Below are 22,822 nucleotides of genomic sequence, written 5' to 3' on the forward strand. Positions count from 1 at the left end.
ACACTGGCTCCCCCGGGGCACACGTCTCAACACACGTGGGTGCCGCTGACGGCTCAGAGACCGTGCACGAGAAAAGGCGGATTCCGGAGCTGCCTTGGAAGGATGTGCTCCGGAGGGTAACGAGATGGACCGTGTCACAGCAGAAGCGGTGTGGTCAAACAGCGGCTGCTCTTCCCCCACGTCCCCCGACCATCTCTGGGGGCCGCCTCCCGCAGAGCGAGCCCCTCAAGCCTCTGTCGCCCTGCCCTCCTCCCACCTGGCCTTCCCCCTTGACACCGACGCGCACACGTGACAAGTGCCCTCTCGCCTCAGGTGAGGCTCGGCTTAAACGCCACCTCTCCCAGGAGGGCAGACCAGCGCCTCCCCTGCCCTGCCGCCCATCAACGGGGAGACCGCGGGCACGCAACACTCACAGACTCGCTCCAGCGCACAGGCGTGCTAGACAGCACGCAGACCACAGCTGTATCTGCAGTCAGGACCCCGAGGCCACACGGGCAGCACCCTCAAAGGTGTGGCCGCCAGATGGCGAGGACGCTCGCCCTTCAGCAGGTGGAGCCACACAGGGCCAGCGGAGGGGTGGGGGGTGGGGGGTGGCCTCTCCAGAGAGGAGCAGAAAGTAAGAAAACAAGACGAGTCCTATCGCTTGAGAAGGCAGCAAGGAATGGCCACAGTGCGCCAAGGGGCTTCCCTGCTGGCTCAGCTGGCAAACAATCTGCCTGCAATGCAGGAGACCCTGCTTCGATCCCTGTGTTGGGATGATCCCCTGGAGACGGGAAAGGCTACCCACTCCAGTATCCTTGGGCTTCCCTTGTCTCAGCTGGTAAAGAATCCACCTGCAATGCAGGAGACCTGGGTTCAATCCCTGGGTTGGGAACATCCCCTAGAGAAGGGAACAGCTACCCACTCCAGTATTCTGGCCTGGAGAATTCCATGGACTGTACAGTCCATGGGGTTGCAAAGAGTCAGACACGACCACACGACTTTCACTTTCACAGTATGCCAGGCCCAGTGGTCAGGCAGGGAAAAATAAAGGCACAAGCCAGACCCTAACTCACAATTCTGAGTGCCTGCACGTGGCCTGGAACAGTAAATAACCATCAGCTTGTGAAAGTGAAATTTCACCACACTGCTAAGAGAGTAAACCAGCAAGCCTGCTACCATGCACAGGCGAATTAGGGTCCAGGACCCACACCAGCGACCTGGGCCTCAGCTGGAGCAGCAGTCCACCCCCAGCACACGCTCTGGGGGCGGGCCTGCCTACCACACCTGAACAGACAGCCTAGCTCAACTTCTCTATTGGGTGCTGAATAAACACGATCATGTTTTTAAACATTCTCTCATGTTCCACCGGGAACATCGCACTCCACACCCCGGGGCAAACTCTGAGCTGCCCCGACAGGCTCCCGCAGGGGCAGGCAAGGCACAGGGACAGGGCCTCCAGGGGGACAGAAAGCACAGCGGGGATTCGGCCTTCCAGGAAGCACAGCGCATTAGTCAGTGAACAGCATGCAACAGCTGAGAAGCCCAAGTAAATGACATTATATCCCTACGTCTTCACATCAAGACAGACTCCTGATGGACCTGAGATTTGCACACATACAGAGCACTGTAAAAATACATGAGGATGACACGAGCATTGTTCTTAAATGCTCGATGTGAAGGAAGACCTTCTCTAAGGAAGAAACGCCACTCCACACGCTAAATCTATGGTACTGTTTGTCATTAACTTATTTAAGAATTATAAGTTTGATCCCATAAAAATTAAAACTTTATACACAGAAAAACATTATATCCGAGGTTTAAGAAGGTGACAGTGGAAATATCTGTAACACTGCAAAACCAGCTATTTGTAAAAGCTCTCAAAAATAATTTTAAAATATCAACAATCAAATAGAATAATTAGGAAATAAAAACATATTTTAAACATAACTTCATTTTTACTCATTTTTAGGGAAAAAAAGCAATACAAAAGCAATGGCAGGTTTTAACCTGACTGGCAAATCTACCCTCAGGTAACAGGCTGAGGTGAGGACGGGCAGCAGCTGCCTTCATGCACTGGTGTGCTCTCCTCAGAGGGCGGTTTGCAAATCACTATAAAAATTCACAGTGTACACGAACTTTGATCAACCCTCCTAGCAATTTAACCTGCAAACATTACTGGCACACATGTAAGTATACGCACCCAATGCTGCTTCAATTACCAAAAAAAGTCGAAAACAACCTACATGGCCATTAAACTACATGACAGCGAAGTAACTTCAGGACACTCATCACAGGGAGGATCACAGAGAACTGCTTTAAAGTGCAGGAGACCCATCTGTACTGACTGAACTGCCTCCACACAGTGCTCGGCGCGGCGGGGGCGCCGCAGGGGTTCAGCACGCTCCAGAACGCGTGCAAACAAGAAGAGGACACACCTCTGTGACTCACGCACAGAGCAGGGCTCTGCAAGGCCACTGAGAAGAGTCAGACCGGGCGGTGAGCAGCAGGCGGAAAGGCCACAGACACTGCTTTTACTTGAATCTTTATCTTCTCCTGTTTGAACTATTATCCAAGTACAACAAATAACCTCTCACTCTTTTAGACTAAGACACTAACGAAGCTACTCCACAACATAAGTTTTTAAATACAGCTCAACAAAGCCAAGAATAAGTTCATGACATGTGTGACTGGGAGGAAGAGAGCAGTAAGTGCCAGCCACAAAGCACAGGCAGACTTCGATTTTTACAGGCTGCTGGTTTCAACTTACTGCACTGCAAAGTATCTTTTCCCTTTCAGCATCTACGGGCCTGGACAAGTCAGGGATTCCCAGCAGCAGTTACACACTAGATTTACAAAAGGCACTCAGACAGACAGTGACGAACCCTCCTGTCCTAACGCAGACCTGCTGCTCTCAGCGCCACTCTCTCACCTCCACAGCGGGGACACTAACCCTTGCATCGATAAGTAAACTAGAGCAAACCTCAGCAGACTTCTCTATTTGACCTTTGACCTTCAGGCACATTATCTTATCTGCTCTGAAGATTAAATATGGCCAAACTTCACAAATACCATTAATGAAGATTTTTTTCAAGGGGGAAAAAATGCCTTCTTCATGCAAATGAATTTAGTGGTAACAAAATGAACTTTAAAAAAAAAGTCATATAGGGTTTAAAGTAGATTTCATTAACCATCAGAATTTTTTAAAAACGCATAGTCAAAAATTTGACTATAGATTAAACTAAGTTTACATAACATGACAATTTACATAAAGACAAACACTCAAACTGACTGCTAACCACTTAAAAAGAACTTCAGCATGTTTATTAATACCTTTATTTTAAAAAATAACGTGAGATTTTCTGTTTTATCTATATGGGCTATTTTCTACTAGAAATTTACCCCACTTACTAATATAAACAGACTCAGTCTTACATCTGTTTCAAGTTATGCACAAACAATACTAATACTTTGACATAATTTGAAGAATATTCAAGTAAAATACTTTGAGTTAATTAAAATTAACAGAAGTTTTGTCAATAATGTACAACCTATGATCTCTGGATTTTTCCTTCTTTTATAGACCTATAAGAAAAAACTTTTATGAAAGATACAATGGCGACCAGCTTCACACACAGGCAAACACAATCAAAGGGGCAAAAAACACAGTCGTAGGTGCTCACTCTGGCAGCACGTATCTTAAAACTGGGGGCTTCCCTGGGGGCTCAGATGGTAAAGAATCTGCCTGCAACGCAGGAGATTGGGTTCGATCCCTGGGTCAGGGAGAGCCCCTGGAGAAGGAAATGGTAACCCACTCCAGTACTCTTGCCTGGAGAATTCCATGGACAGAGGAGCCTGGCGGGCTACAGTCCATGGGGTCGCAGAGAGTCGGGCACAATTGAGCAACTAACACTTTCACATCCTAAAACTGGAACAAAATAGAGTGACAAATTACGAAAATCACATTTATAAAACAATGCACTATGAGCCGCCCCAATTCAAAATCTACATAGAAAAAAGGCATTTATGCTGACTTAAAAATAAAATTTATGCTCATTTAAAGTACCACAATAAAATGTAACAGTGTATATTCCATTACAGTAAATTCCAAAAGACCTGCTGTTCTTACACCAGAACTGTGTGGTAGTTACGGCAGTTGCACTAGCAAAATCCTAGAAACAAACTGCACAAGTCCATCTAAGCAACAGAAAAGTGGCCGTGGGATATCACGCATCCATGAAGAGAAGCCACACGTCAAGGTGCTGGCGTGGAGTCGCCACTGAGACACGTGCTGAGGAGAAGAGCAGCTTTCCTGGTGGTTTAAAATGTCAGGGGGACGCGTTTATCTATATTTACTCTAGTTTTGGAAACCCTGAGGAAGCTGGTAATAATTTTGGGAAGCTTGAGGAAGCTGGTAACAGTGGGGAAGTTTGGGATCTTAGTGAGAGGAAGGCTTCATTATATATGCCCATTAGAATAATCTGTTTTAAAAACTTTTTCCAATTTAAAAAAAGAAACTTTTTCAGGGCCACTGACTGGAGATTAGAGACAGAAACATCATCAGACTTAAGGAAGGTGAGTGATAATCTAAACACCTCATTGGCAAGAATTATAACTTTCTCATTACGAAGTTTCAGAAACAGAAGCCCAGAAAAGATGAGGGACTATGCTGCAGACAGCTGGTTACAGAGATGAGCATTTTGTCAAGTCCCCATTATACTTTTTACAGTTCCACCTTTCACAGTAAAGACGGGCTACAAGCTGTGCTGCCTGCTAACCCACCAGGGTTGCCAACACTCCTTCTAAAGTTAAAGGGAACATTTCTTACAACTGCCGTAAGAAAATCAACTCAAAAAGACACAGGACTGCTAAAGCCACCCTTCCAGTGCCTGCAAGACAGGGTCCTCACCTTGCCCAACGGTGGAATGAGAGCTTACGCAAAGCTTTAGAAACAACACAAGACGTGCGGGCTACACAACATCCAGACCAGGGCTCACATACTTGAGCTTCGTGCTTTACGCTAAATGACCCGAGTCTCTGAGCCCTGATTCCTACCTCCGCAGGCTGCTAGCGTCTCTGCCTCACAGAGCGGGAGTCAGGAAGAAGCAAGAGCACACAGCAAGCAGGCAGACAGACCACGAGATACGGCCCGGCTTACGGCCACGAACAAGCAGAAAAGCAGAAACCCCTGGAAAGCGCCCTCGGAGGCCGAGGCTGCCTGCCGCAGCCCTCTGTGACCTGCGCACACAGCTGCTTAGGCAGCAGGGCTGCGCAGCCCAGGGGACACGCCAAAGTCGATGTGCACAGGGTGACCGAGCAATCCAGCTTCTTTCTGAAATCTATCCTAAAAATAATTATAAACCACTGGCTAAAAAGATGTTCACAACAGGAGAGAAATAAACTACTGCTGCTGCTGCTGCTGCTAAGTCGCTTCAGTCGTGTCCGACCCTGTGCGACCCCATAGACGGCAGGCCACGAGGCTCCCCCATCCCTGGGATTCTCCAGGCAAGAACACTGGAGTGGGTTGCCATTTCCTTCTCCAATGCATGAAAGTGAAAAGTGAAAGTGAAGCCGCTCAGTCGTGTCCGACTCTTTGCGACCCCATGGACTGCAGCCCACCAGGCTCCTCCATCCATGGGATTTTCCAGGCAATAGTACTGGAATGGGGTGCCATTGCCTTCTCCGGAAATAATCTACAAGCCCCAAAATAAAGCATGAACACAAACACTTCATACACAGCTCATACAGAGCCTACCAGGCTCCTCCATCCATGGGATTTTCCAGGCAAGAGTACTGGAATGGGGTGCCATTGCCTTCTCCGGAAATAATCTACAAGCCCCAAAATAAAGGATGAACACAAACACTTCATACACAGCTCATACAGAGAAGGATGAGGGACTATGGTAATTATGCACGGTAATTTTTTTTTATAGGAGTCTGTTTTTTAATTAAAAAAAAAAAAACAAAAAAACCTCTTAATTCATGTTTGGCTGTGCGGGCCCTTCGTTACCACACGGGCTCTTCTCTAGTTGCGCTGCGCAGGCTTCAGCAGTTGCGGCTCCCAGGCCCAGGGCAGAGGCTCAGGTGCTGGGGCACGTGGGCTTAGTCACTCTGCAGCATGTAATTTCAGAAAACAGACTGAACAACTGGACCCTCGGCTTTGGGGGAGTATATATGAATGCCTCGTGGTCAGTCCACAGGAGAGAGTCTCAGCTACAGCAAATAAAACCACAAAACCAGTACCAAAGGTCCGAGGTCCTCCAACAAGCCCCAGTTCTCCAGGGAGCTCTGCTCTGCTACCGCCTCTGGGTCAGAACGACTGTCTGCACTCGAAGACACGCAGACGCGTATTCTGGCTGGCCACGCCACTCTGTTGCTCCTCTGAACGCCGGCGTCCCTTGGAGTTCTGTCCTGAGCCCACGAGTCTTCTCAGCAGAACACTTGCCAGCGCGTTGTGCAATTTCAACTACCTACTGATGGGCCAGCGGAGCGGACTCCCAGCCTCTCCCTGAAGCTGCTCCTGCCGACTGCACATCCCCAGCATTTCACAGAGCACGTCCTAGGGACTCCTCAGCGCCTCGGATCATGTCCACTCCTGTCGTCCCGGACTGACACCTGATGTGCCTGCCGAGGGTCCCCGCAGATCTCATCAACTCTAGCTCCTCACCAGCGCTGGAGCCCTCCCCTCGGGGCCGGCCACCCGCCTCAGGCCCCCACTACTCTGCGCAACTACAGCAGCTTCTCACCTGGGGTCTGGCCCTGCACCGCCCCTGAGGGACGAGCTCCTCACAGGCCCCCTTTGTGAGCTGGCCCGACTGCCGTCCCCCCAGCCTCGTCTCTGTAAGTGACAGCCACTTTCTCATGGTCGGACAACTCTGCCCATGGCTTCTTACTGGTGGCAACAATGTTCAATCAGAAACCTGTCAAGAACCCAGCCCAGCACACAGAGCCGAGGGCACCAACACGGGGCTCGAGGGCAGGTTGCAGGGCAGGTACTAGAGGAGGAGGAGAACTAGCTTCCGCCTGCGTCCTCGCACAGACTGCCCAAGGCAGAAATACACTTTCTGTCCTCTCCTACTTCACCCTCTCCCCCAGCCTGCCCTGTGACCGTCCAGATTCCCAAATCACTCACTCCCCAGTACATTCCCCGCTGTGCTCCAAAGGTGGCTGGATTAAAAAGGTAAAATGATCTAAGTGAATTCAAACTGCTGCAAATCAATGACAGCCCTTCCTCCTTCTAAGGCTTTTTTGAGGAAGATGGCTAACTCCTAACGATTCAGGTCAGACTCTGCACGTACGCCTGTTTTCGAGCAGCATAAGGTAACAGCTCAGTCAGGAAGCCTTGCCTGGTGGAAGGGAATTTTAAGTCCGTTCCCTAGTTCGCCAGTTTGCTCTGCTGTTCCCAGTTCACCAGTTTCTTTCCTTCTTACAGCTCCACACTGGTGGGCTACACCTAAAGCTCGGACTGGACCATCAAACAGGGCAGAAGGGACAACGCCTGATGCTCAGACGCTCAACAGGCACTGCACGTTCTCCCTGCTCTCCTGTGCCACTAGCTATGGGGAAGCCAGCTGCCGTGTCAGGAGCACGCTCAAGCAGCCCTGAAGACGTCCAAGGGGCAGGGAACGGACACCTCCCACCAAGACCCAGCTCCAACCTCCAGGCACAGACACGAGCCAGCCCCAGAACGGAGCCCCCAGCACCAAACAATGGTTTCCTGGTTTCCAACACCTAGGCCTCCGAGAGACTGCCGCACCAGCCCTCAGGTATCTGGCCCCACAGAGAGTGAAACTGCACTGCTTTAAGCCACTAGATGCAGAAATAGACAACTAGACCTTCATTCATTGGAAATTAAGAGACTGGTGAAGCAAGAGATCATGACCATTCAGATGAACACAATTTAAATGGAGTAATGTTTTGCAACCTAGTTTCCATTAAAAATGACATTCTGATACAGATGATGAACAGACATCAGTCAGTAATGAGTATGAAAACACACAGATCATGACCGCTTTAAACAGCTGTACAGTACCCCACTGTACTGTTACATCACCATTTAACAGATCTTCTACTGTTAAACATTCAGGCTGTTTCAAACTTTTCAATAACACAAGCAATGCCATAACCGTCAGCTCTTCTTTCCCAGGCATCTATGCCAGACACCTGGTACATCGGTTTATTAGAATACATCTCTAAAAACAGAACTGCTGGATTTAGCAGGGCCGCGCCTGTTTGTGACTCTGGGTACTTGCCGTTAAACTGCGCCCCAGGTAGACCGTGCCAATTCATGATGCCACCCACACCCGCACAGGTATTTCCATCTTTAGCTCGGTCAGCACTGAAGGTGATGGACTCTGGGACACTGGACAGAAGTGCCTGCTCCTGCCCTCGTGCTCACAGGTGGCAGAGGAGACGGAACGCGTGAAGAGGCCGTGGTCGGAGAACAAGTCGTGGGCAAAGAACAACACACTTAACTTCCAAACTCCTAGGTGCCCGCATTCTTTGAAGTTATAAGAAAAAGGGAAAATCACAGAGGAAAACTCTTCACTGCTTTTGCAATAATCTCTTTTGAGGGCTCTTCTACAGTCCTATGAGATGACTAGTTTATTACCTCAGTTAAGAGACCTAGTTGGCAACTAACTCTGTAACTCCAGAAAATCAGGGCACACAAGTGTGCAAAGTCAGACAGGACAAGGGAAGGCAAGCGAGGCAGGTGCCGGACACGCTGAAGGAGGCGCTCACTCTCAGGACCAGGCAGCCCCTGGAGTCCGCCTTAAGCCCTGCGCCTGCGTCCCCAGTCAGCGCCTCCTTGATGCTGTGCCCCAAGTCTGCTGGTCGCCTCAGCCTTTGAGGCCCGAGGACAACTCCAAAGTCTCAGCCCTTCCATTCTGCTTACTGTCCCTGAGAACTAGACCAAGACCTTTTGACTTTATCTGCGACAGGGAACTCAGATTTCTGGTCTCATACGTGAAAGCTACAGATAATCACATTCAAGAGGACAGACTGGGGCCAGTGGGAAAAACGGTAAGGTAATAATATCAGTCCTGACAGTAAATTTTAACATCTGATCTTGGAAAACATTCTGCTTCCCTTGAGTCAGGCCTGTAAGAGACAGCTTACGCTGCAATGCAATGTACACAGAGTACAGAACAACACAGTGTCAGCTTTTCAAAGTGAAACAGCACATGTTCTTAAGTTAAAATATTTACGGTAAGACCTTCAATTATACAACAGAGGGCAGCTGTATAAAGCTAACCAGTCAGAGGGCTTGCAGTCTTAAGAGCAGTCTAGATTTAGGCACAGAGAAGGCAATGGCACCCCACTCCAGTACTCCTGCCTGGAAAATCCCAAGGATGGAGGAGCCTGGCAGGCTGCAGTCCATGGGGTCGCTAAGAGTCAGACACGACTGAGCAACTTCACTTTCACTTTCCACTTTCAATCACTGGAGAAGGAAATGGCAACCCACTCCAGTGTTCTTGCCTGGAGAATCCCAGGGACGGGGGAGCCTGGTGGGCTGCCGTCTATGGGGTCGCACGGAGTCGGACACGACTGAAGCGACTTAGCAGCAGCAGCAGCAGCAGCAGACTTAGGCAAAGGCAAAATTAAAATTCCAGCAGTGGGCTTCGGGAAGCTCTACAGTAAAACCTGCTCTGTGAACCAGTGGCACCCTAACACCCAAACCAGAAAAAGGTATCACAGGAGGTGAAACCTACAGACAATTCTCCCCTGAACACAGGCCAAGAACCCCCAAATAAAACACTATAAACTGAATGCAACAATGTATAAAAAGAATTATATATCACAACCAAGTGGGACTTATGCTGGGTATGCAGGGTGGGTTCAGCATTTATCAGGTTGGTGAAAAGTAACTGCTGTTTCGGGCCATACATTTTAAATTGTTATAACTAGGCTCAAACACATCTTTATTAATCAAAACAGGAACCATTACAATAACACATTTTTGCCAAAAATAAATAACTCTGTTTTCCATGGCAAAAAAATCCACGCTTGGGGATTCGACGAACTCTTGGAAGGCTTTTTCTGCATCCTGCTGGTTGTGGAAGCATTTTTGCTGCCAACAGGTGTTGAGACGTTTGAAAAAGCGGTAGCAGGTGAGCGAGAGGTTGGGCGAATGTGGAGGATGAGGCAAAACTTTGCAGCTCAATTTGGTCAACGTCTGATGTGTTGCTTGTGCGACGGGCGGCCGGGCACTGCTGGGGAGAAGAGGCGGGCCCTTTCTGTTGACCATTGCCGGCTGCGGTGTTCAGTGCACCTCATCCACCTGCTGAGCGTACTTCTCAGATGTGATGGTTTCGCCAGGATTCGGATTCCAGCAAATCCATTACAGGTGCAGTCAATCAGACAGGCAGCAGACCACCAAACAGTGACCATGACCTTTTTTTTGGTGCAAGTTTGGCTTTGGGAAGTGTTTTGGAGCTGCTTCTTGGTCCAAATACTGAGCTGGTCATCGCTAGTTAGTTGTATAAAATCCACTTTTCATGGCAAGCCAAAATCCAATCAAGAAATGGTTACTTGTTGCACAGAATAAGAGAAGATGACATTTCAAAGCAACAATTTTTTTGATTTGCAGTCGGCTCATGAGGGGCTTCCCTGGTGGCTCAGACAGTAAAGAATCCGCCTGCAATGCAGGAGACCTGGGTTCGATCCCTGGGTTGGAAAGATCCCCTGGAGGAGGGCATGACAACCCACTCCAGTATTCTTGCCTGGAGAATCCCGTGGACAGAGGAGCCTGGAGGGACTGCAGTCCATGGGGTCGAAAAGAGTCAGACACGACTGAACGACTAAGCACACATACAGCGTGTGAGGCGCTCACTTATCGAGCTTTTTCAACTTCAAGGATCCTCTCAACCAGTCACTGTCAACTTCTGATGAGCGGCCACCGCGCTCCTCATCTACAAGGCTCTGGGCAGCTTCTGGTTCTTTTGCAGAAAGCACTGTACATTTGTTAGCAGTTCCTCGGCCAAATGCATTGTTGATGTTGTGAGTTGTCTCTGCAGCTTTATGAAGCATTTTGAACTCTAATTAAAAGAAATTCACTCAAATTTGCTTTTTGTCTAACATCATTTCCCTAGTCTAAAATAAATATAAACCTGCAAGTAATGAGTTGTTAGTGAAAAAACATAAGACTTAAATGATGCATAACACAGACACATTTAAGAATGCATTCCAATACCAAATGGCAAAGTTCAACAATGCAAAACTGCAATTACTTTTGCACCAACCTAATAAAACACTTGGTATAATCCATTATAACAACAGACTAAAGAAAAAGCATATAATCACACCAGTGCTCAGCTCCTCAGTCACACCCAACTCTGCGACCCCACGGGCGGCAGCCCGCCAGGCCTCTGTCCGTGGTATTCCCTAAGCAAGACACTGGGGCGGGCTGCCGTCTCCTACTTCAGGGGCCTCCCTGATGCAGGGGTTGAACCCACGTCTTCTGTCTCCTGCACTGACAGGCAGATTCTTTCCCACTAGCATCTTGTGGGAAGCAACCCCTTCAGGGGCTGCTCTTTTGATTTACACATTCAACACAATCCCAGTCAAAACCAGTAAATCCATACAACACAAGAGAACACAGCCAATACTGCAGGTAACCATGGTAGCGGTGTTAGTTGCTAAGTCGTATCTGACTCTCGAGACCCCATGGACTACAGCCCGCCAGGCTCCTCTGTCCATGGGATTCTCCAGGCAAGAATACTGCAGTGGGCTGCCATTTCCTTCTCCAATAACAACCATAAATGGAGCATAACCTTTAATAACTGTGAATTACTATACATCTGCAATTTATGTAATATTGTTCATTTAACTATACTTAAAAAAACCTGATGTAACAAATACACTTAAAACACAATGGTTTTTTTTAAAGAAAGGAAAAGCACAGTACGTTACTTTGTGATTATCAACAAAGTGACTCTAAGGTTGCTATGAAAGGGCAAAAGACTCAAAAAAGCCAACACGATGCTGAAGAAAAATATGAACAAAGTCAGAGGACTGACACTACCCAACTCTGAGACTTACTCTAAAGCTCCAGAAATGAATACAATGTGGCACTGGCAAAAACAGCGCCAAACAAACCAAAAACCCCAGACAGACAGAGAGATCCATGAACCAGGATACCAAGCCCAGAAACAGACACACGACTGAGCCGACTGACCTTTGACGAGAGCAAAGACAATCCAATGGAGAAAGGACAGCTTTTCAACAAACGTGCTGAGACTGGACACTCACGTGCCAAAACAGAAAAAATGGCACCCCACTCCAGTACTCCTGCCTGGAGAATCCCATGGACGGAGGAGCCCAGTAGGCTGCAGTCCATGGGGTCACTGAGGGTCGGACACGACTGAGCGACTTCAGTTTCATGCACTGGAGAAGGAAATGGCAACCCACTCCAGTGTTCTTGCCTGGAGAATCCCATGGACGGGGGAGCCTGGTGGACTGCCGTCTCTGGGGTCGCACAGTCGGACACATCTGAAGCGACTTAGCAGCAGCAGCAGCAGACACAGACCTTAACACAGTTCACAAAAATTACCCCAAAATAGACCATAGACGAAAAGGTAAAATACAGAATTATAAAACTACTAGAAGTTAACACAGGAGAAAAGCCAGGTGACATCCTGTTTGGCATGACTTTTTTTAAAAAAGAATTTGATTTATTTTTTGGCTATGCTGGCTCTGTGCTGCTTCACAAGCTTTTCTCTAGTTTCGGCAAGTGGGGGCTACTCTCTAGTCGCCCTGTGTGGGCCGCTCACTGCAGCGGCTTCTCCTGTCGTGGAGCACGGGCTCTAGGGTGTTCAGGCTTCAGCAACTGCAGCGTGAAGGCGCAGCAGTTGTGGTTCCCGGGCCACAGAGCACAGGCTCAGCACTCGTGGGTCATGGGCTTAGTCGCGCCAAGGCATGTGGGATCCTCCCAGACCAGGGATCGAACTCATGTCTCCTCCATCAGCAGGCAGGTTCTTTACCTCTGAGCCACCAGGGAAGCCCTGGCATGACTTTTTAGATGCAACACAAGACAATTCATGCAAGAAAAAAACTGATAAAACTGGACTTCACTACAATTAAGAACTTCTGCTCTGCAAAAGACAGTATTAAGAAAATGAGAAGTTATAAACTGAGGCAAGATATATGCAAAAAACATATCTGAAAAAGGAGTTCACATATACAAAATATATAAAAGTACATTAAAAATGTATGTAAGGAACTGTTGAAACTTAACAGTAAGAAAACAACCTGATTAAAATATAGAATAAAGACCTGAACAGACACCTCAACAAAGCAGCTAGATCTAAGTAAGCACCTATGAAAAGATGCTCCGCGTCACATGTCATCAGGGAAATGGGAACTAAAGCGGCAAGGCCCACCACACACCCACCAGAAAGGCCACATGTGAACCTCCAACACCAAACGCCGACAAGGACGTGGAGTAACAGAAGCCCCCACTGCTGGTGCAAACGCAAAACGGGACGGCCACTCTGAAGAAGATGGCAACCACTCCAGTATTCCTGCCTGGAGAATCCATGGACAGAGGAGCCCGGTGGGCTGAAGTCCATGGTTTTGCAAAGAGTCGGACATGCCTGAAGTGACTTGGCACGAATGCACAGCCACTTTGGAAGACAGTTTTTCAGTCAACTACAAAACTGAACATAGTCTTATCAGACAATCCAGCAATCCCACTCCTTGATATCCACCCAAAGGAGCGGAACACCATATCCACGCAGGGCCTGCACGTGGATGTCGACGGCGGCTTTATTCACAACTGATGCTAAAACTTGGAAGCAACCAAGATGTGCTTCCGAAGGTGAAGGGACGAACGAACTGTGGTCCATCCAGACAACGGAGTATATTCAGCAACTGGAGACGGGGAGAAGCTATGAGGCCACAAAAGGGACTTCCCTAGTGGCCCAGTGGTTAAGCCTCTGCCTTCCAATGCAGGTGCAAGGGTTTGATCCCTGGTTGGGGGACTAAGGTCCCACATGATGTGGGGTGCATCCAGAAAAAAAAATTAGACCACAAAAGACATGGAACAACCTTAGAAGAAAATTCCTAAATTCAAGGAACCAGTTTCAAAAGATCAAAACCCACAGAATGTACAACACCTGCAGTGAGCTCTGATATAAGCTGACTTAACAGTAATGTATCAACATCAATCCATCAATTGTAGCAAATGTACCACATAACAGCAAGATGGAGGAGATGAGACAGGAAACAAAGGCGCTGCAGAGAGGGAGTGTGCTTCCCAGCAGTTTTTTCTGCAAGCGTACAACTGCTCTAATAAAATAGTTTGCTAATAGAAAATAAGGTTTAAAAAAAATCAAGCTATCAAAGCTTACAAAAAGGCAAGGAAGACCCCTGCATGCATTTAAGCACGCTGCTAAGTGAGAGAAGCCAGCTGAAAAGACTACACTGTGTGATTCCAACGACACGACATCCTGGAAGCGCAACCTAACCTACAGGCAGGAACAAGGCTGCTGGAGGCCAGAGATGGGGCTGGGGCGGGGGGAGCGGCGGCGGGGAAAGCGCGGGATAAGGGAGATGAACAGGGAAAGCACAGGGCAACACACTATGCTCTACGACACTGCACTGGAGGATGCAAGTCATTACACACGTCAGAACCCACTCAATGCAACACAAAGAATGAACTTTAATGTACTGATATTGGTTTATCAATGCAACAAATGAACTGCACTAGGGCAAGATGTAGTGAACTTTCAGATGTACAAGGTGGATTTAGAAAAGGTAAAGGAACCAGATATCAAGTTGCCAACATCCATTGGATCATATAGAAGGCTAGGGCATTCCAGAACAACATCTACGTCTGCTTCATTGGCTGAGCTAAGGCCTGACTGTGTGGATCACCACAAACTGTGGAAAATTGTTAAAGAGATGGGAATACCAGACCACCTGACCTGCCTCCTGAGAAATCTGTATGCAGGTCAAGAAGCAACAGTGAGAACCAGAAACAGAACAGACTGGTCCAAAATTGAGAAAGGAGTTTTTGTCAAGGCTGCAGTATTGTCACCCTGCTTATTTAACTTCTATGCAGACTACATCATGTGAAATCCTGGGCTGGATGAATCACAAGCAGGAACTGAGATTACGAGGAGAAACATCAACAACCTCAGATATGCAGATGATATCTGCAGAAAGTGAAGAGGAACTAAAGAGCCTCTTTTATCAAGAAGGTAAAAGAGGAGTGTGAAAAACCTGGCCTGAAACTCAACATTCAAAAAGCTAAGATAATGGCATCTGGTCCCACCACTTCATGGCAAATAAAAGGGGGAAAAGTGGAAACAGTGACAGATTTTCTTTTCTGGGCTCCAAAATCACTACAGGCAGTCAGTGCAGCCATGAAAGTAAAGACACTTGCTCCTTGGAGGAAGAGCTATGGCCAACCTAGACAGTGCGGTAGAAAGCAGAGGCACCACCCTGCTGACAGAGGTCTACCTAGCCAAAGCCACGGCTCTTACGTTAGTCATGCGCAGACGTGAGGGCTGGGCCATGAAGGCTGAGCGCCAAAGAGCTGGTGCTTTTGAGCTGTGGTGTTGGGGAAGATCTGAGAGTCCCTTGGACGGCAAGATCCAACCAGTCCATCCTAAAGGAGATCAACCCTGAATATTCACTGGGAGGACTGATGCTGAAGCTCCAATACTCTGGCCATCTGATGGCAAGACCCAACTCACTGGAAAAGACCCTGATGCTGGGAAAGACTTGACGGCAGGAGGAGAAGGGGAAGACAGAGGATGAGATGGTTAGATGGCATCACAGACTCAATAGACATGAGTTTGAGCAAACTCTGGGAGATGATGAAGGACAGGGAAGCCTGGTATGCTACAGTCCATGGGGTGGCTAAGAGTTGGACATGACTGAGCGACTGAATAACAAGGCAAGATGCTAATAACAGCAGATTTCTAAACCTATAATCAAATGACCTCTAAGATATTCTTCTATGCACTACTGAGAAAAGAAAAAAATACTGCCAATAACTGTGTCATGTTATCAAGATGTACTCTGACTTCAGAAATACTAAGTGGAAACTGTAGTGACTTAGCACCAGAGGAATCCAGTATACACTGACACACGCAAATCCTCCCACCCACCTGGAATACTTGCTTCCCACCCACCCTCGTTCGACCCTTCAAGACCAAGCCCACCAACTCTGTCCTTTCCTGAGTCAGCTCCAAGGGAAATCTAGAATGTGGTACTTACTCTCTCTATGGTTATTTAAGGTTTAACTACATAAGTCTTATCTCCCCAACAAGATTACAAGGAGGGCATGAACTTTTCCTTACAATGTTTCAGATCCTTCAAAGAACCTTCACAAATAAATATATTAAATATTCATTTAATTTGAAGGAAAAATTTATATTCACTCAAAAAGTGGCAACCATTCAGTTTCCACTAAGCTTAAGAAAGAAGAGAAAGGACTTAAGTTGCAGAGAAAGAGAATTAAAGAAAATAAGCAAATTTGGGTGCTCAAATATCATTTAGCTGTTAGGAAACAAAATCAAAACAATGAAACTACATACCCACCAGAACAACAGAAGAATTTTCTTATTAAAAGGACTGACAATACTAAGTGCTGGCAAGAAGTGGAGCCCCTGAAACCCTCAGACGCTGCAGGTCTGCCTTCGAGGGGACGGGGCAGAGCACACTAGAGCTAAACCCATGAGCAATGTGTGGCCAGCATGTGAGAGCAGGTGTCCACCCAGAGACTCACACAGCAAACGTGGGCCAACTGTGCTACGTTCAGACAATGCATCAAAATAAGACAATGGGCTCCACCTCTCAGAGCACTGAGCCACAAGAAGCCAGCTCCAAAAAGAGGGGATTCCAAGCACAGGAAGCTCAACAGGCAGAATTACTCTGTGGTAATAAAGGTGAAAACAGGAGATATCTCTGGGTTGTTGTTCAGTCACTAAGTCATTTCAACTCTTTTCAACCCCATGGACTGCAGCACGCCAGGCTTTCCTGTTTTTTACTATCTTCCAGAGTTTGGTCAAACTCATGTCCATTGAGTCAGCGATGCCATCCAACCATCTCATCCTCTGTCGTCCCCTTCTCCTCCTGTCTTCAATCTTTCCCAGCATCAGGGTCTTTTCCAATGAGTTGGCTCTTGGCATCAGGTGGCCAAAGTACTGGAGTTTCAGCTTCAGCATCAGTCCTCCCAGTGAATGTTCAGGGTTGATTTCCTTTAGGGTTGACTGGTTTGACCTCCTTGATGTCCAAGGGACTCTCAAGAGTCTTCTCCAACACCACAGTTCAAAAGCATCAATTCTTTGGCGCTCAGCCTTCTTTACAGTCCAATTCTCACATCTGTAGATGACTACTGGAAAAACCATAGCTTTGGCTAGATGAACATTTATCAGCAAAGTGAAGTTTCTGCTTTTTAACATGCTGTCTAGGTTTGTCATAGCTTTTCCTCTAAGGAGCAAGCATCTTTTAATTTCATGGCTGTACTGACCATCCACAGTGATTCTGGAGCCTAGAAAATAAAATCTGTCACTGTTTCTACTTTTTCCCCTTGTATTTGCCATGAAATGATGGGACCAGATGCCATGATCTTAGTTTTTTGAATGCTGAGTTTCAAGCCAGCTTTTTCATTCTCCTCTTTTACCCTCTTGATAACAGAGGCTCTTTAGTTCCTCTTCACTTTCTGCCATTACAGTGGTATCATTTGCATATCTGAGGCTGTTGATGTTTCTTCTGCTAATCTTGATTCCAACTTGTAGCTCATTTAGTCCGACATTTCACATGATGTACTCTGCATACAAGCTAAATAAGGAAGGTGACAATATACAGCCTTGAGGAACGCCTTTCTCAATTTTTGAAGCAGTCCGTTGTTCCATGTCTGGTTCTCACTGTTGCTTCCTGACCTGCACACTGGTTTCTCAGGAAGCAGGTAAGAACGTCTGGTATTCCCATCTCTTTAAGAATTTTCCAGTTTGTTGTGATCCACACAGTCAAAGGCTTTAGCTTAGTCAGTGAAGGAGTAGATGTTTTTCTGGAACTTGCTTGCTTTTTATATGATGCAACGGATGTTGGCAGTTTGATCTCTGGTTCCTCTGCCTTTTCTAAATCTAACTTGTACATCTGGAGTTTCTTGGTTCACATATTGTTGTGCCCATCCTTGAATGAAACGTTCCCTATCTCTGGACAGGAGGGCTCAGAATGGAAGGGTGCAGAAGGCAGCCTCTTGAATGCTGGGCACGTGATCTGATGGGAATGGTGGGCCCCAAGGTGTGTTCACATGTAAAAATCCTTCAAGCAGAACGTACAGTTAATTCCCCACCCAGATTCCATCACCCAACCACTTGAGAGTAACTGATACCTCTCAGAAGAACTGCACTCTCACCCACGCCAGGGGCGGCCTGCAGACAATGCATAAGTGATACAAGAAGGGGCAAGTCTGTGATGCCAGCCGCACTCCAAAGCTACCGGCGGGATTGGCTAAAGCTGGACTGCAACCCTGGTCCCCTGACCTCTCCTCTTCCTTCAACTCCACTCGTACAAGGATTTCCTCCTCAGGCTTCTAGTGGATGGGGCCTAAGATACAGACACTTAATGTTTGTGCCTTGACTGTATGTTAAGTCTAAACCTCAATGAAAAGGGGGATAAAAGGGGAAAGGAAAAAAAAAAAAAACTTTCACACATTTGAAACGCCATATACACAATCTCCTCTTGAGATTCTGATTTTCCTCAGAGACAAAATGTGTTACCTGGTGAGAGAACAGGATCAGCACCCAACAGGACCTGCGGGCTACTCGTCGGTACTGAAGTCACAAGGTCGTACAGAACTGAAGGGACATGGATTCTCAGGCGGTGACCTACAGCCAGGCCACATGGCCGTGCAGTCACCCAGTGGCTCTTTATCCCATCTGAAAACTAACTCTGGCCCACAGGGTCTTCAAGGCCCCTTCGAAGGGCAGAAATCCTTTGGTCTCACCTGGAATTTTCAAGAATAGCCAAGCCCGAATATGGCCCATGCCAGCCCTGCCACACTTCAACACGTACCCTGTTCTGCAGCCAGCTACATTCAACCAATCACCATCTTGCAAAACCCAAAGCCTGAAAACTATCAACACGCTTCTCTCCCAACTCGCTGCTGGGATCCCATCCTCCACCCTCAGAAACGAGCACATACATACCCCAATGTGTGCTCAGTCTTGTCTGACTCTTTTGTGACTCCATGGGTTGAAGCCCACCAGGCTTCCTCTGTGGAATTTTCTAGGCAAGAATACCGGAGTGTGTAGCCATTCCCTTTTCCAGGGGATCTTCTTGACCCAGAGACTGAATCCAAGTCTCTTGTATCTTCTGCATTAGCAGGCAGATTCTTTACCACTATGCCACCTGGGAAACCCACATACACTCGCAGTACCATTTAAACAGGTATCTCTACACCGGGCAATCACGTTAGAGTCCCAAGTCAGCCCAGTCGCAAAGGTAACAAACAATACGTTAGTATAGAAGACAAAATACACGAAGCATTTAAAGACCATTTTAGAAAACTATTTAGTAAACAGCTAATTATACTCACGTGAACTTCCCAAACACTTTAAGTAGGGAGGACCACACTTTATTTTCAGCCTGATAAAACTAAAACAGGCAGAAAAGGGATTCAGTGAAGTAGTGGAAAGCAAGCAAATGAAACAACGCTGACGCTGAGCTGCTTACCAGCAATTCCAGCCAATCAGCAGATGCCAGTCATCAGAGAAGACAGCAGAGTAGTCTGTCCACTCTTACTCTCAACTGTTATCCCAAGAATAACTGTCAATCCTAAAAGAAATCAACCCTGGATGCTCACTGGAAGGACTGATGCTGAAGCTGAACCTCAATACTTTGGCCACCTGACGGGAAGAGCTGACTCATTAGAAAAGACCCTGATGCTGGGAAAGACTGAAGGCGGGAGAAAGGGACGACAGAGGATGTGATGGTTGGATGGCATCACCGACTCAAATGGACACAAATCTGAGCAAACTCGGGGAGACAGTGAAGGACAGGGAAGCCTGGCGTGTGGCAGTCCATCGGGTCACAAAGGGCTGGACAAGACGAACAACAACTATCATAACAGAAAAAAAGTTCCAGAGTCTCTCCAGAAATGTTTCCAAAGGGTTGCTGAAGAATAATTTTCATGCTCTTGGATTCAAACACACGGCCAAAGACGAGGAGTACGCCTCAATTTCAGAGATTGTCGTCAAGAACGAATACATCCTGCTCACCTCCTACAACAGAGGAGAACTCCATAAAAGCAGTCACCACCAGACGTCAAGGCTGACAAAGTATCCAAAGCTCATTCCGGAAAGAAACACTGTGTCCCTGGCCCCGAGTTTTTCACCATCTAAATGTGAAGGGCCGTCCACCCTCAGCATCCTCGCAGCTCCTGGGCGATCCCGGTGCACGCGGCCCCGGCAACCATCAGCCTTCCTCCCGGACCCGGTGTGACCCTGGGGGGTGACCCCGCCGCCCGGCCGGAGGGACGCACGCGCCCCGCCCCCGCCCGGCCCCGAGGCGCCGCCGCTCGCAGGCCGCTCTTACCTTCCGGCTCGCGCCTCCCAGGGACACCTTGGGCCTGGTTTTGAAGTCCCCCTCAAAACTAAACATCTTTACAGCCTATCCCATCTGGGGGACCCGACCCAGAGAGCGCGGGCGGCCAGCGGGCGCCGGGGGAGTGCCCCGGCGGGGACGAGGCCGCGCCGGGCAGGGACCCCGCGCCCGCCGGCGGGCTGCCCGCTCGGCCTGCCCTGGGTGTGGGGGTGGCGACACAGGGGGCGGCCCTCGGCCACCGCCGCTGCCCTCATCCACGCCTCGCCGCCACTCCGGCCGAGCCCGAGCGCCAGCGGGGGCCGCGGATCCCTCACTCACACCCAGAGCGGCCGCTGTGAGGAAAGATGGCCGCCGCCGCCGCCGCCGCCGGCGCCGCTGCTGCTGTGCGCCGCCCCGTCGGCGTGCGCGCGCCCGGCACGGACGCCGCCGCGCCGCTCCCGGCGCCCGGCTCGCGTGCGCGCGCCCGTGTTGACGGCGCAGCGGACCGTGGGAAGAACCCGCGGGGCCCTGCGCTTTGGCGGGAGGGGCGAAGGGCGGGGCCGGGGCCTTGAGGGGCGGGAGCTGGTGAGGGGCGGGGCCGGGGGCGGGCCGGGGGCGGGGCCGGAGCGCGTCGCTGCAGCGCAGGTGCGGGGGCAGGGAGCGCCCCCAGCAGGTGCTGCGAGGCAGAGGGCGCTGTCCGAGGGGTGCTGAAGCGTCCCGCGTGCACAGTGCTCCGGGGCCGGCTTCGTGGGCGCCTGCGTCCCGAAGCTGGACTCGGATTCCGTGTGTGCACTTTTCTGGGAAGCCGGCTCCAGGCTTTCTGTAAGATACCAGGCTTGACTGATACGAGAGGGAAAGATCAGCTTTATTACTTAACGCCCTTAGCGCATCACTAAACGTTGTGACCTAGTTATGCGCGAACTTAGTACACACATATACACGTATATATCATACACACACAGATAGAAGCATGTAGCACATACACAGCATAAAAGTATATCATGTACACATACATACTCTTACATAAATGTCAAAAGCACGTCAATATATACACAAGTACATATGTACATATATAAACATATACATACAAACGTATAATATATTCAGAGAAATAGATATTGCATACACACATATATACCAGATACATATATACATTTCATATACACGCGAGTAAAATCAAAATCGTAAAATCTAATACTTCCATTTCTATGCGAGATGCCCTGTTTTCTTTTATTCTGTTCTCTTTTTTTAATACTAGCTGCAAACCACTAAGTACATTTCACAACCCTCTAATGGGTTTCAATCTTCGTTTGAAAAATTCTGCTATGTACACAGACAGACAGACACACAAACATATATATATATATAATGAGAATTAGGTCACAATAGGATCAAAAAACTTTGAAAGTCAATGATAGCGTGGCTTCTCAGTTAACGTATAAACTACTCTGATATGTCAAGAAATCCTTGATTCATCAAATATGTCCAAATTGTATCAATTTTTAAATTGTACAGATTTTATAAGTAAACTGTCACTTTTTTTGAACCTGTCAGAGGACAAAGATTTAAAATATTGATAATATCCATTCTGTGTCCTCAGTGAGTCTGCTCTGAGGTCTCAGGTTCTGCCCCAAATGAACTCTTCCAAGGTCCAGGCCACACAAGGAGCAGGGGACCATTTCACCAGCACACCAAACTTAGTTCTCCACTTCAGCTTTGTTGATAATTAAGGGTATTTTTCAAATTTTCTGAATTGTCTATCTTAGCTTCCTGTCATTGTTGTAACAAATTACCATAAACGTAGTGGCCTAAACAGCCTGAACATATTGTCTTATGGTTCTGGAGGTCCGAAGTCTCTCTGGGCTAAAATCAAGGGGTCTACAGGGTTGCGCCCCTCCTGGGGATGGGACAGGCTATAATTTATTATCTCACCATTTCCCTGTAGTTTGGCACTTAGGCTAACTCCATTTTGTTGTTGTTAAAATTATACTTCAGGAACATGCTTGCATACAGGAATGAGTTCTTTCTGCAGGAAAGACACCCTAAAGCGTTGCGGCTGGGTTGTAGGGCCGCAGGCCTACCTCTGATGGGGTCTGTTCCCTGCTGTCCCCAGAGGATACACAGCCTCTCCTGCAGCTATGTAGGTGCTGGCTCCAGAGACCCTGGGGCGGGTCCAGGAGAACATGTGTTAAATTAACACCAAGGCCACTGTAGGCCCGAGGCTGGAGATTTCCCCCTTTTACCATCCCACGCTGTCCAGATCTCGTGCAATGAGGCCAAGTGATCACAATCAGAGTTTCTG

The 22,822-nt window shown here is 48.2% G+C and overlaps 1 protein-coding gene across 9 annotated transcripts in view; it reads right to left on the reverse strand.

Annotated features, from left to right (window-relative positions):
* The window catches only part of UBE3C (ubiquitin protein ligase E3C), a 115,729-nt gene extending 94,785 nt beyond the window's left edge, over positions 1 to 20,944 (reverse strand). For 7 of the 9 annotated variants that reach the window (XR_015161839.1, XM_086394684.1, XM_086394686.1 and 4 more), the window contains exon 1: positions 20,533 to 20,944. Coding sequence is in view for 6 of the 9 variants with exons in the window: in XM_086394684.1 (XP_086250810.1) it covers positions 20,533 to 20,598 (66 nt within the window). In the remaining 3 variants the exon portion in view is untranslated. The remainder of the gene's footprint in view (positions 1 to 20,532) is intronic. The other 2 variants (XM_086394690.1, XM_086394691.1) reach the window with 2 other exon arrangements.
* Between the last annotated feature and the right edge of the window lie 1,878 nt (positions 20,945 to 22,822).

The sequence above is a fragment of the Bos grunniens genome, chromosome 4 (assembly GCF_055505025.1).
Source record: "Bos grunniens cultivar Pamir isolate PY7600 chromosome 4, Bosgru_T2T1.0, whole genome shotgun sequence".
Lineage (NCBI taxonomy): Eukaryota > Metazoa > Chordata > Mammalia > Artiodactyla > Bovidae > Bos > Bos grunniens.